Genomic DNA, 13602 nt, shown 5'->3' with positions numbered 1-13602 from the left:
AGCTTAGCTGCTGATTATCTTCATATACCTTCCTCTACCTGCAGAGCAGCGGCTTGATGTGCTTCTGCAATAGTACACTCTAGGGGCCCTTTAGGCTTTTCCACACCACATGTTTCTTAGCCCAGGGCAGAGACACATACTTAGACATTTATATGAAATAAATGTCCCTGGCCCAGGGCTATCCCTCATAAATATTCAACTTAGGTGACAATGGAACTCTGTGATTGGCTAGCCCCAAAAAGCTGGCGTAAGAGCTGTCTTAGCCCTGAGCTAAGTACAGTACCGTTTGATTTCAAAGGCTAGTAATACGTAACTAGTAATACGTAACTAGTAATATGCCTAAATATAAGTTGACCCTAATGCAACTAACATAGTGATTCTAATTATAGAAATGTCACACTAATGAGTTTGGTGGACAATAATTCCGTTTGAAAGCCACACGAATGGTGACGCTCATATATCAACCTTCCCGATGTCTGGTCCAATCAGACCTCTCAGGAGTTCCTGGGGGCGTTGATGAACCGGCTGGGGGGTAAGAACCCGGAAGAGACAGGGGGCTTCCAGGAGGCCCCTCTGGCCTACGACGCTGTCTGGGCCCTGGCCCTGGCCCTCAACAAGACTGTGGCCCCTCTGAAGGCCAAAGGCCGCAGGCTGGAGGACTTCAACTACAACAACCATGACATCACAGCAGAGATCTACCGCGCCCTCAACACCAGCTCATTTGAAGGCGTGTCTGTGAGTACAGGAGGGAGGGCCATCCAGTAGAATATACTAGGGCCATGTTCATTAGGGCACAAAATGTTTGAAAACCTTTTGCAATGGAAAACGCAAATGAGTGTTTCTTATTATACAAGTCCAGGTAGTCCAACCCTGGTTGGAGGATTAACACACCTGATTCAACTACTAAACTTATCATCAAGCCCTTGGTTAGTTGAATATGGTGTGTTAGGAATGGGTTGGAGCAAAAGCCTGCATACCCTATTTGTCCCAGGGACCGGATTAGAGAACCCGTGTGTAATGTATGTATTGGCTCATTCAATAAGTCTGAATGGAAGACAGTAGATTTCTGACTTGATGTAGCACTTTTCTTCTCCTTCAGGGCCATGTGGTGTTTGATGCCCAGGGTTCCAGGATGGCGATGACCCTTATTGAGCAACTGCAAGGTAAAGTCATCTGTCACCATTTCAACCATATTTCAGACTTTCCTTGTTCTGGATATCCTACAGTAGTTTTTTTTTTTTTTAAATGAGAAAGAATCATTGACATTCTGTTGCGGAGCGATTGAATGTCAGCCAGTCCAGATCAAGGCTGTCTGCTGAAGCTGTTCTTACTTTCCCTCCGCTCTCACCCGTGTTGATTTGAGAGCAAAGCGGGTTTTTTTGGACAGGCAAATTGTGTTTATTTCTAAATGTGTCGAGTCAAGACTTCAGTCTAATTGGAAGAGGCCTGGACCGAAGCTAAAGTGGCATATTATTGTGTACCTCTGTTCTTTTTGGAGCCCTAATGGATAACAAAAAATAATAATCCTACTTGCCTGCCTGCACTGGGTGGCATTTTGCGTGCTGCCATGCTAGTGACGAGGTGGGGTAATTGGGTTAATACATTGAAAGCCTTGACTTGAATTTGTGAATTATTCTCGTCAGTATTCATGGTTAAGGATGCCACATATTCATTCTCTCCCTCTGTCTTTCTTTCCCTGTGGTAGCTCTGTGTCGGTACCTCTCTCTGTGTCGTCTCGATCTCTTCGTTCCACTTTTTCCCCTCTTCCCTCTTTCTCTCTCTTTGTGGGTCTGAAATGTTCTGCCGTGCACTTCCGTAGACTTCTTTTCATAATGATGTTTTGATCTGTCGTTCTTTTTCAAAGTGTTTCTTTTGCTTGTTGTCGTTTGAACCCTTCATAACCCAAGGACATTATGTAGGCTGGAAAGAAAGAGGATCTGAGAAGATGTTAATTGAACTATCTTCTCCCTCTCGCTGTGTAGGAGGCAGTTATAAGAAGATTGGATACTACGACAGCTCTCAGAAGAATCTCTCCTGGTTCGGCAACGATGTGTGGATAGGTGAGGCGGAGTTGATTACGTTTGTCTTTGTCAGGCTTCCTGTGTATGTCTCTCGCTCTCTGTGTGTGTGTGTGTGTGTGTGACTGTCTCACTGTGAGTCATCTATGTAACCATCTATCTCGTTCCCCTCACATTAGACCTACTGTTACGCCTTCTCTTTCTCTAAGCCCGCGCTGCCTCCATCCATCATTTCCATGTCAGACAAATCACCACTTCTGGCTTTAAAAGCAATCATTTGGACCCTCATCCTCCTTCACCCAGAATTAGTTTACACCCACAGCCCAGTGGCCAGACCATGGCAGTCAGGAAAGCCTGACCCCACCTACACTTCTTCACTTTAGGAAAGTTCAACATCCACCACAGCCACAGAGCGTGACACTGTCTGCAGAGAAATGCTGTTACTGTCGATTTGCTTCAGCCACACCAAGACAAATGTTGTAGTTCAGTTGTTTACCGGCCCAGCCCTCCCTTGAGAGGTGACACACTTGTGCCTGGGCTCAGAATTACTGCACCGCTAATCAATCGTGCATGCTGGGAGTCCAGAGAGAGGGCACCGTTGTAGACTTTTAAGGAAACAATTTGTTTCCAAGGCTTAGCTTAGCCTCCGAGGGGAGCGGGGCCAATGGGTCCAATCAGAGACGACTATATGGTGACCTGTGTCTATCTCTGTCCTCCACAAGGCCGACTTACTGTAGGGCTGAGTTTGGTGGTCTTACTGTTCTGTAGTGTGACAGGAGTGAGCTTGGTGTGATGTAGGTTTACAGAGGTGAGGATGGTTTGATCCAGAGGTGATGGAGGGGAGTCTAGTTTTCTGGAGTGTGATAGAGGTTAGTTTGCTATAGAGGTGACAGTGTTAAGATTAGTTGACCCGCACACTCTTAGAAAAAGGGTTCTAAAGGATTCTTCAGCTGTCCCTATTGGAGAACCTTTTTAGGTTCCATGTAAAAACCCTTTTTGGTTTCAACCATTTTGGGTTCCATGTAGAAGCCTCTGTGGACAGCCAAATGACCCTTTTGGATTTTAGGTAGCACCTTTTATTCTAAGTGTGTACAGTAACAGAGGTGAGTCAAGATTACTGGTGAGTCGCAGCCCAATGGGCAAAACTGGTTGGTCATTTTCCACGTCATTTCAACAACAAAAAACTTTATGACGCTGAATCAAAAAGTCATCAACATTTTTTCACCCAACTTTGATCCTAAATCCAATGGGGGAATTCTTTGTTGATTTCATGTTGAATTCACATTAGTTGACAACTCAGTCAAATGTAAATCAACACTAGACATTGAACTGATGTCTGTAACCAGTGGGAGAGTTGAGGTTAGTTTGTTATAGAGGTGAAGGAGGGGAGTTTAGTTTGCAATAGAGGTGACAGTTTCGTTTTTTGCTATAGAGATGACAGAGGTGAGTTTAGTTTGTTCTTGAGGTAACGGAGGTGAGTTTAGTTTGTTCTTGAGGTAACGGAGGTGAGTTTAGTTTGTTCTTGAGGTAACGGAGGTGAGTTTAGTTTGTTCTTGGGGTAACGGAGGTGAGTTTAGTTTGTTCTTGAGGTAACGGAGGTGAGTTTAGTTTGTTCTTGAGGTAACGGAGGTGAGTTTAGTTTGTTCTTGAGGTAACGGAGGTGAGTTTAGTTTGTTCTTGAGGTAACGGAGGTGAGTTTAGTTTGTTCTAGAGGTAATTGAGGTGAGTTTAGTTTGTTCTTGAGGTAATTGAGGTGAGTTTAGTTTGTTCTAGAGGTAACAGAGGTGAGTTTAGTTTGTTCTTGAGGTAACGGAGGTGAGTTTAGTTTGTTCTAGAGGTAATTGAGGTGAGTTTAGTTTGTTCTAGAGGTAACGGAGGTGACCCCTTGTTGAATTACTCCGTCACTTTCTTTCTCTCTTCGCGGTCGCCCCTAACAACCACTTCAGCTCAGCTGTCTTCCTAATCACTGTGGCAACTGTTACAGAGCTTGGTCTCCATGGAAACACCCTGTTCTGATTCCTTGATCAAGGACGGAGGAAGGTTTAAACAGTGCAAACACATCAGCTGACAGGACAGTGCTCACTCTCTCATCAATGCACACAGGAACACACCCATCTTCTCACAGCCGTTACTCTGTTCTTAGACAGGATGTCTCAGATGTCACTTTAGGCAAGTCAGTGGTGTGATATCGCTGAAACCGTCAAACCAAATGTGGGCGCCCTGGTATTGTGACACCCCTGGGGCTCGACACTGTGTCACCCTCTTCCTGACATGGACACGTCACCACACACTGACACAAGTCCATGTCACTGTCACCGCCCTTACATAAGGACACAGTGACACCCACACCCCGAGAAGCTGTCAGGATCTGCAGGCAGAGCTGAATTTAGACAGACAGGAGGATACAGAGAGAAATCAGAGACAGATAAAGTCAGTCAGCTGCACTTTCAACCATCTCCTACCTTGAAAAAACCAATGCTTATTTTTTGGTTACTTTGTAGTTATGCACATGTTTTGAGATATTTAGGGTGAACACGTCCTGATTTCCACATCTGTCCTCGTTTATTCTCAATTTCTGTACCTTCTTGGTCATTGAATTAAATCATTGGTTACTGTGTAACTTGATTGTGCCAATTTCATTTGATCCTTTAGGTTGGTGTCTGTAGAGGTTACTGAGCGTAGTGCCCTCCCTGTTCAAATTCTGATTTTGATCTTAATTCAAAACACAATTGTCCTTTTGCCCTGTTCTGTTCTGAGTGACATCAAGTACAGTACAGTAGACTGTCTGTCTCTTTAAGGCATGGATGGACTAACCTCTGCCCTGCCTCTTTCTTTCTTTCTTTCCTTCCTTTCTTTCTTTCTTTCTTTCTTTCTTTCTTTCTTTCTTTCTTTCTTTCTTTCTCTCTCTCTCTCTCTCTCACTTTATCTCTCTCTCTCTCTGTCTCTTTCTCCCTCTCTCTCACTCTCTCTCTCTCTCTCTGTTCAGGTGCCGGGCCCCCGGCGGACTCAACAATAGTCATTGAGGAGTTTAGGTACCTCTCTCAGAAGCTGTTTGCTGCCGTGTCTGTCTTCGCTGGTCTGGGCATCCTGCTGGGCATCGTCTGTCTGACCTTCAACATCTACAACAGCAACGTCCGGTAAGATTATAACTTTATTTCCCCTCCAGAGGGAATTTATCTCGCACATTTAAGCAACACTGTCATCGTAGGCCGTCATTGTACATAAGAATGTGTTCTTAACTGACTTGCCTGGTTAAAGGTTCAATTAAAAAAAGATAACAGCTAGAAAAATAGCTAGCAATTCATCATCAACAATTCATCGTCACGCTGGGTCGAGTATGACTGTCTTCCTGGTGGGTCCTGCTTGTAGGTCTTCAGATGGCTGTGGGCAAGTGATAGTCACGTCTATGTCGACCTTTGGCGTTACTGTTTCCAATCCATGCAGAATGCCTTGTCACTTTGCATTCAGTGACAAAATATGCCACGTTTATGACATTGTTTTGATGCTGTTGTGACAAGTAGTTCCAATGCAGTGTTACGGACAGTGCACGTGAAACAGTCCCTTTGTGGGTTTCTGTCTATATTCTCTGGCCTTTCTTCATACCCTCTTTGTGTGTGTTGTGCCAGGTACATCCAGAACTCCCAGCCCTACCTGAACAACATGACGGCAGTGGGTTGTATGATGGCCCTGGCTGCTGTGTTTCCCCTGGGGATCGACGGACACCACATCCACAGGTCCCAGTTCCCTGTGGTCTGTCAGGTAACGCAGCTAAAGCCGTGGGAATGGGTTGTTATTCTGGTGCTAGAGTAGAGGGATGTGCTGTGATGGCTTGTCAGGGGAAATTATTTCTCTCTCTGCCTCTGTTTCTCATATTCTCTCTCTCTCTCGCTCTCGCTCTCTCTCTCTCGCTCTCTCTCTCTCTCTCTCTCATTATCAATTCAGTTGTTGCTTTATTGGCATAATACAAATTGCATTTGCATTGCCAAAGCATAAAAAAAGTTAAATATTGAATCAACAAAATCTCTCTCTCTCCCTCTCGGTCTAGTTCCGTCTGTGGCTGCTCGGCCTGGGCTTCAGTCTGGCATATGGCAGCATGTTCACCAAGATTTGGTGGGTACACAATCTCTTCACAAAGAAGGAGGAGAAGAAGGAGAAGAGGAAGGTAAGCCTTTTAGGAGGGCCAGAGGAGGGAACAGGGAAGCTCCAGAGTCTACAGTACTGAATGTGTGGTGTTGGCAGATAAAAAAATACATAAGCCGCTGGGAGATGTGCTTTGCTCTGCATGTTAAAGTATCTCTGTATATCCTCTACTGTGGGATATACTGCAGTACAGTAGAGTCGAGTACAGTAGAGTCGAGTACAGTAGAGTCGAGTACAGTAGAGTACAGTAGAGTCGAGTACAGTAGAGTCGAGTACAGTAGAGTCGAGTAAAATAGAGTACAGTTGAGTACAGTAGAGCAGAGTAGAATACCGTAGAATAGAGTACTGTAGAGTAAAGTAGAGTAGAGCAGCGTACGACAGGCTTGAAACAGACAGGAGTAACACAGACACACGTACACGCACACAAATGCATGCACACGCACACAGACACACCCACTCACTCACACAGAGAGATACCTTCACACACACTCACTCACTCTTACCCGTGATGCTCACACTATCAGCTTGATTACGCATGCATGTGTGTGTCCTTTCTAAGATAGTGTGTCCTGAAGCTAGGGAGACACTGCGAGTGTGTGATGTGTTGTGGGAATTCTTCTAAGACCTAATCAGGAGAATGAGAGATTAGACCATTTATGGAGCATTTATGAATATGTATGAGTATTAAAGTTCTATGTGGAAATCCAACCTTCGGGGGCTTTATTAGTTGAGCCAATGCAAGACGAATCAGGTTGACTTTCAACTCTCTTTAATGGCCGTGCAAGGGCAATTTGCCAAAGAGCTCTGTGAAAGTACTTTAAAAAGTTTCCAAGTCAGAATATGCAGTCAAATCATTTCATGCACTTGGAGAGAAGAGGTGACAAGGTCTATGCGATACGGTTTGGTTATGTCTGGGGTGAACGGTTGCAGGGCTAGAAGCCAGTCAGAATGAAGTGATGGAAAATGAAGAAGCATGTTGTTTATTTTGCTTATATCATTTTTTGGGGCCAAATTTCTTCTTGATATGTTACTCATTCAAAAAACACTGTTGTGCATATAGCATCCACTGCCTAGAAACTCCTCAATTTACACTTAGAATATTTCAACAGTATTGTCTAAATGCTAATGAATTTATGTGTGCTTTATTTAACCAAGGAAGCCCATTGACATGAATCTCTTTTTAAAAGGAGCTCTAATAACTTAAGTATTCTGTGCTGATACACGTATACAATGCTGTACTCTGTTGGCATTTTATCTACTGTATGCTTGAGCCCTTTTGTCCTTGTTTGTGGACTCACTGCATTACCCTTGGTCCTTGGATTGTGATTGGTTCTCCTGTATCCCTGCAGCACCTGGAGCCATGGAAACTCTATGCAACAGTTGGAGTGTTACTAGCCATAGACGTCCTGTCACTCATGATTTGGCAGATTGTGGATCCTTTACACATCACAGTGGAGGTACAGTGACACTGTCGTATCGGTCACACCCCTGGACCTTTTCCTAATGTTGTGTTACAGGCTGAATTCAAAATGGATTCAATTGTTGTTTTTTTGTCACACACAATACCCCATAATGACCAAATGAAAACATGTTTTTAGATTTTATTTTGCAAATGTATTGAAAATGAAATACAGAAATATCTAATTTACGTAAGTATTCACAACCCTGGGTCAGTACTTTGTAGAAAGAAGCACCTTTGGCAGCGATTACAGCGGTGAGTCTTTCTGGATCTCTAGAGCTTTCCACACCTAGATTATGCAACATTTGCCCATTGTTCTTTTCAAAATTCTTCAACTCTGTAAAATTGGTTGTTTATCATTGCTAGAGATCCATTTTCAGGTCTTGCAATAGATTTTCAAGCAGATTTAACTCGGCCACTCAGGAACATTCACTGTCTTCTTGGTAAGCAATTCCAGTGTAGAGACTATATACAGGGGGGAAAACGGTACAGAGTCAATGTGCTGGGGCACCGGTTATTTGAGGTAATACAGTTGAAGTCGGAAGTTTACATACACCTTAGCAAAAATACATTTAAACTCAGTTTTTCACAATTCCTGACATTTATTCCTAGTAAAAATTCCCTGTCTTAGGTCAGTTAGGATCACCACTTTATTTTAAGAATGTGAAATGTCAGAATAATAGTAGAGAGAATTATTTATTTCATCACATTCCCAGTGGGTCAGAAGTTTACATACACTCAATTAGTATTTGGTAGCATTGACTTTAAATTGTTTAGCTTGAGTCAAATGTTTCAGGTAGCCTTCCACAAGCTTCCCACAATAAGTTGGGTGAATTTTGGCCCATTCCTCCTGACAGAGCTGGTGTAACTGAGTCGGGCTTCCTTGCTCACAAACGCTTTTTCAGTTCTGCCCACACATTTTCTATGGAATTGAGGCCAGGGCTTTGTGATGGCCACTCCACTCCAATACCTTAACTTTGTTGTCCTTAAGCCATTTTGCCACAACTTTGGAAGTATGCTTGGGGTCATTGTCCATTTGGAAGACCCCACTCATGTCTTGAGATGTTGCTTCAATATATCCACATAATTTTCCCTCTTCATGATGCCATCTATTTTGTGAAGTGCACCAGTCCCTCTTGCAGTAAAGCACCCCCACAACATAATGCTGCCACCCCCGTGCTGCATGGTTGGGATGGTGTTCTTCGGCTTGCAAGCCTCCCCCTTTTTCCTCCAAACATAACAATGGTCATTATGGCCAAACAGTTCCATTTTTGTTTCATCAAACCAGAGGACATTTCTCTAAAAAAGTACGATCTTTGTCCCCATGTGCAGTTGCAAACCCTAGTCTGATGTTGTTATGGCGGTTTTGGAGCAGTGGTTTCTTCCTTGCTGAGCGGCCTTTCAGGTTATGTCGATAAAGGACTCGTTTTACTGTGGATATAGATACTTTTGTACCTGTTTCCTCCAGCATCTTCACAAGGTCCTATGCTGATGTTCTGGGATTGATTTGCACTTTTCACACCAAAGTACGTTCATCTCTAGGAGACAGAACGCGTCTCCTTCTTGAGCGGTATGACGGCTAAGTGATCCCATGGTGTTTATACTTGCTTTGTATTGTTTGTACAGATGAACGTGGTACCTTCAGGCGTTTGGAAATTGCTCCCAAGGATGAACCAGACTTTTGGAGGTCTACCATTTTTGTTTCTCGGCTGATTTCTTTTGACTTTCTCATGATGTCAAGCAAAGAGTCACTGAGTTTGAAGGTAGGCCTTGAAATACATCCACAGGTACACCTCCAATTGACTCAAATGATCTCAATTAGCCTATCAGAAGCTTCTAAAGCCATGACATCCTTTTCTGGAATTTTCCAAGCTGTTTAAAGGCACAGTCAACTTAGTGTATGTAAACTTCTGACCCACTGGAATTACTGCAGTGAATTATAAGTGAAATAATCTGTCTGTAAACAATTGTTGGAAAAATGACTTGTGTCATGCACAAAGTAGATGTCCTAACCGACTTGCCAAAACTATAGTTTAACAAGACATTTGTGGAGTGGTTGAAAAACAAGTTTTAATGACTCCACCCTAAGTGTATGTAAACTTCCGACTGAGGATCTGAGGACCCATGCTAAATCGTTTCAGTCTCCTGAGGGGGAATAGGCTTTGTCGTGCCCTCTTCACGACTGTCTTAGTGTGTTTGGACCATGATAGTTTGTTGATGATGTGGACACCAAGGAACTTGAAGCTCTCAACCTGCTCCACTGCAGCTCCGTCGATGAGAATGGGGGTGCTCGGTCCTATTTAGTCCACAATCATCTCTTTTGTCTCGATCATGTTGAGGGAGAGGTTGTTGTCCTGGCACCACACGGCCAGGTCTCTGACCTCCTCCCTACAGGCTGTCTCGTCGTTGTCGGTGATCAGGCCTACCACTGTTATGTAATCGGCAAACTTAATGATGGTGTTGGAGTCGTGCCTGGCCATGGAGTCATGAGTGAACAGGGAGTACAGGAGGGGACTGAGCACACACTCCTGAGGGGCCCCTGTGTTGAGGATCAGCGCGGTGAATGTGATGTTACCTACCCTTACCACCTGGGGGCGGCCCGTCAGGAAGTCCAGAATCTAGTTAAAGAGGGAGATGTTTAGTCCCAGGGTCCTTAGCTTATTGATGAGCTTTGAGGGCACTATACGCTGAGCTGTAGTCAATGAATAGCATTCTCACATACAGTGCCTTGCGAAAGTATTCGGACCCCTTGAACTTTGCGACCTTTTGCCACGTTTCAGGCTTCAAACATAAAGATATAAAACTGTATTTTTTTGTGAAGAATCAACAACAAGTGGGACACAATCATGAAGTGGAACGACATTTATTGGATATTTCAAACTTTTTTAACAAATCAAAAACTTAAAAATTGGGCGTGCAAAATTATTCAGCCCCCTTAAGTTAATACTTTGTAGCGCCACCTTTTGCTGCGATTACAGCTGTAAGTCGCTTGGGGTATGTCTCTATCCGTTTTGCACATCGAGAGACTGAAATTTTTTCCCATTCCTCCTTGCAAAACAGCTCGAGCTCAGTGAGGTTGGATGGAGAGCATTTGTGAACAGCAGTTTTCAGTTCTTTCCACAGATTCTCGATTGGATTCAGGCCCGGACTTTGTCTTGGCCATTCTAACACCTGGATATGTTTATTTTTGAACCATTCCATTGTAGATTTTGCTTTATGTTTTGGATCATTGTCTTGTTGGAAGACAAATCTCTGTCCCAGTCTCAGGTCTTTTGCAGACTCCATCAGGTTTTCTTCCAGAATGGTCCTGTATTTGGCTCCATCCATCTTCCCATCAATTTTAACCATCTTCCCTGTCCCTGCTGAAGAAAAGCAGGCCCAAACCATGATGCTGCCACCACCATGTTTGACAGTGGGGATGGTGTGTTCAGGGTGATGAGCTGTGTTGCTTTTACGCCAAACATAACGTTTTGCATTGTTGCCAAAAAGTTCAATTTTGGTTTCATCTGACCAGAGCACCTTCTTCCACATGTTTGGTGTGTCTCCCAGGTGGCTTGTGGCAAACTTTAAACAACACTTTTTATGGATATCTTTAAGAAATGGCTTTCTTCTTGCCACTCTTCCATAAAGGCCAGATTTGTGCAATATACGACTGATTGTTGTCCTATGGACAGAGTCTCCCACCTCAGCTGTAGATCTCTGCAGTTCATCCAGAGTGATCATGGGCCTCTTGGCTGCATCTCTGATCAGTCTTCTCCTTGTATGAGCTGAAAGTTTATAGGGACGGCCAGGTCTTGGTAGATTTGCAGTGGTCTGATACTCCTTCCATTTCAATATTATCGCTTGCACAGTGCTCCTTGGGATGTTTAAAGCTTGGGAAATCTTTTTGTATCCAAATCCGGCTTTAAACTTCTTCACAACAGTATCTCGGACCTGCCTGGTGTGTTCCTTGTTCTTCATGATGCTCTCTGCGCTTTTAACGGACCTCTGAGACTATCACAGTGCAGGTGCATTTATACGGAGACTTGATTACACACAGGTGGATTGTATTTATCATCATTAGTCATTTAGGTCAACATTGGATCATTCAGAGATCCTCACTGAACTTCTGGAGAGAGTTTGCTGCACTGAAAGTAAAGGGGCTGAATAATTTTGCACGCCCAATTTTTCAGTTTTTGATTTGTTAAAAAAGTTTGAAATATCCAATAAATGTCGTTCCACTTCATGATTGTGTCCCACTTGTTGTTGATTCTTCACAAAAAAATACAGTTTTATATCTTTATGTTTGAAGCCTGAAATGTGGCAAAAGGTCGCAAAGTTCAAGGGGGCCGAATACTTTCGCAAGGCACTGTAGGTGTTATTTTTGTCCACGTGGAAAGGGCAGTGTGGAGTGCAATAGAGATCACATCATCTCTGGATCTGTTGGGGTGGTATGCAAATTGGAGTAGATCTAGGGTTTCTGGGATAATGGTGTTGATGTGAGCCATGATCAGCCTTTCAAAGCACTTCATGGGTATTGACTTGAGTGCTACGGGTCGGTAGTCGTTAGTGTTCTTGGGCACAAGCACTATGGTGGACTGCTTTAAACATGTTGGTATTACAGACTCGGACAGGGAGAGGTTGAAAATGTCAGTGAAGACACTTGCCAGTTGGTCAGCGCATGCTCGCAGTACATGTCCTGGTAATCCGTCTGGCCCTGCGGCCTTGTGAATGTTGACCTGTTTAAAGGTCTTGCTCACATCGGCTGCGTAGAGCGTGATCACACAGTCTTGCGGAACAGCTGGTGCTCTCATGCATGTTTCAGTGTTATTTGCCTTGAAGCGAGCATAGAGGTAGTTTAGCTCGTCTGGTAGGCTCGTGTCACTAGGCAGCTCTCGGCTGTGCTTCCCTTTGTCTATAATGGTTTGCAAGGCCTGCCACATCCGACGAGCATCAGAGCCAGTGTAGTACGATTCGATCTTAGTCCTGTATTGCCGCTTTGCCTGTTTGATGGTTCGTCGGAGGGCATAGCGGGATCATAAGCTTCCGGGTTAGAGTCCTGCTCCTTGAAAGTGGCAGCTCTAGCCTTTAGCTCAGTGTGGATGTTGCCTGTAATCAATAGCTTCTGGTTGGGGTATGTACGTACGGTCACTGAGGGGACGACGTCATCGACGTACTTATTGATGAATCCAATGACTGATGTGGTGTATTCCTCAATGCCATCGGTGATATCCCGGTACATATTCCCATCTGTGCTAGCAAAACAGTCCTGTAGCTTAGCGTCTGCTTCATCTGACCACTTTTTTATTGATTTAGTCACTGATGCCTTCTGCTTTCACTTTTGCTTGTAAGCATGAATCGGGAGGATAGAATTATGGTCAGATTTGCCAAATGGAGGACGAGGGAGAGCTTTTTATGCGTCTCTGTGTGTGGAGTAAAGGTGGTCCCGAGTTTTTTTTCTCCTCTGGTTGCACATTTAACATGCTGATAGAATTTTGGTAAAACGTTTTTCAGTTTCCCTGCATTAAAGTCCCCGGCTACTAGGAGCACCGCCTCTGGGTGAGCGTTTTCTTGTTTGCTTATGGCAGAATACAGCTCATTCAATGCTGTGTTAGTGCCAGCCTCTGACTGTGGTGGTATGTAAACAACTACGAAAAATACAGATTAAAAATCACTAGGTAGGTAGTGTGGTCTACAGTTTATCATGAGATACTCTACCTCAAGTGAGCAATAGCTCGAGACTTCCTTAGATATCGTGCTCCAGCTGTTATTTACAAAAATACGTTGTCCGCCGCCCCTTGTCTTACCAGACGCCGCTGTTCTATCCTGCCAGTGCAGCGTATAACCAGCCCGCTGTATGTTGATAGTGTCGTCGTTCAGCCTTGAAAGTTTAGATATTACAGTTTTGAATGTCCCCTTGGTAGTTTAAACTTCAGCGTAGGTCATCTATTTTATTGTCCAAAGATTGCACGTTTGCTTGCAGAATGGAAAGAAGTGGGGGTTTAT

The 13602-nt window shown here is 44.0% G+C and overlaps 1 protein-coding gene across 1 annotated transcript in view; it reads left to right on the top strand.

Annotated features, from left to right (window-relative positions):
• The window catches only part of LOC139366006 (gamma-aminobutyric acid (GABA) B receptor, 1a), a 51011-nt gene that overhangs the window by 29288 nt on the left and 8121 nt on the right, over positions 1 to 13602 (top strand). Inside the window, exons 13-19 of the mRNA XM_071103081.1 lie at positions 490 to 735; positions 1100 to 1163; positions 1983 to 2060; positions 5005 to 5155; positions 5645 to 5777; positions 6064 to 6180; positions 7508 to 7615. Of these exons, the coding sequence (XP_070959182.1) occupies positions 490 to 735; positions 1100 to 1163; positions 1983 to 2060; positions 5005 to 5155; positions 5645 to 5777; positions 6064 to 6180; positions 7508 to 7615 (897 nt within the window). The remainder of the gene's footprint in view (positions 1 to 489; positions 736 to 1099; positions 1164 to 1982; positions 2061 to 5004; positions 5156 to 5644; positions 5778 to 6063; positions 6181 to 7507; positions 7616 to 13602) is intronic.

Source organism: Oncorhynchus clarkii, chromosome 2 (assembly GCF_045791955.1).
Source record: "Oncorhynchus clarkii lewisi isolate Uvic-CL-2024 chromosome 2, UVic_Ocla_1.0, whole genome shotgun sequence".
NCBI classification, from domain to species: Eukaryota; Metazoa; Chordata; class Actinopteri; order Salmoniformes; family Salmonidae; genus Oncorhynchus; species Oncorhynchus clarkii.
The sequence above is the reverse complement of the archived record's forward strand: the minus strand, read 5'-3'. Positions and strand labels throughout refer to the sequence as shown.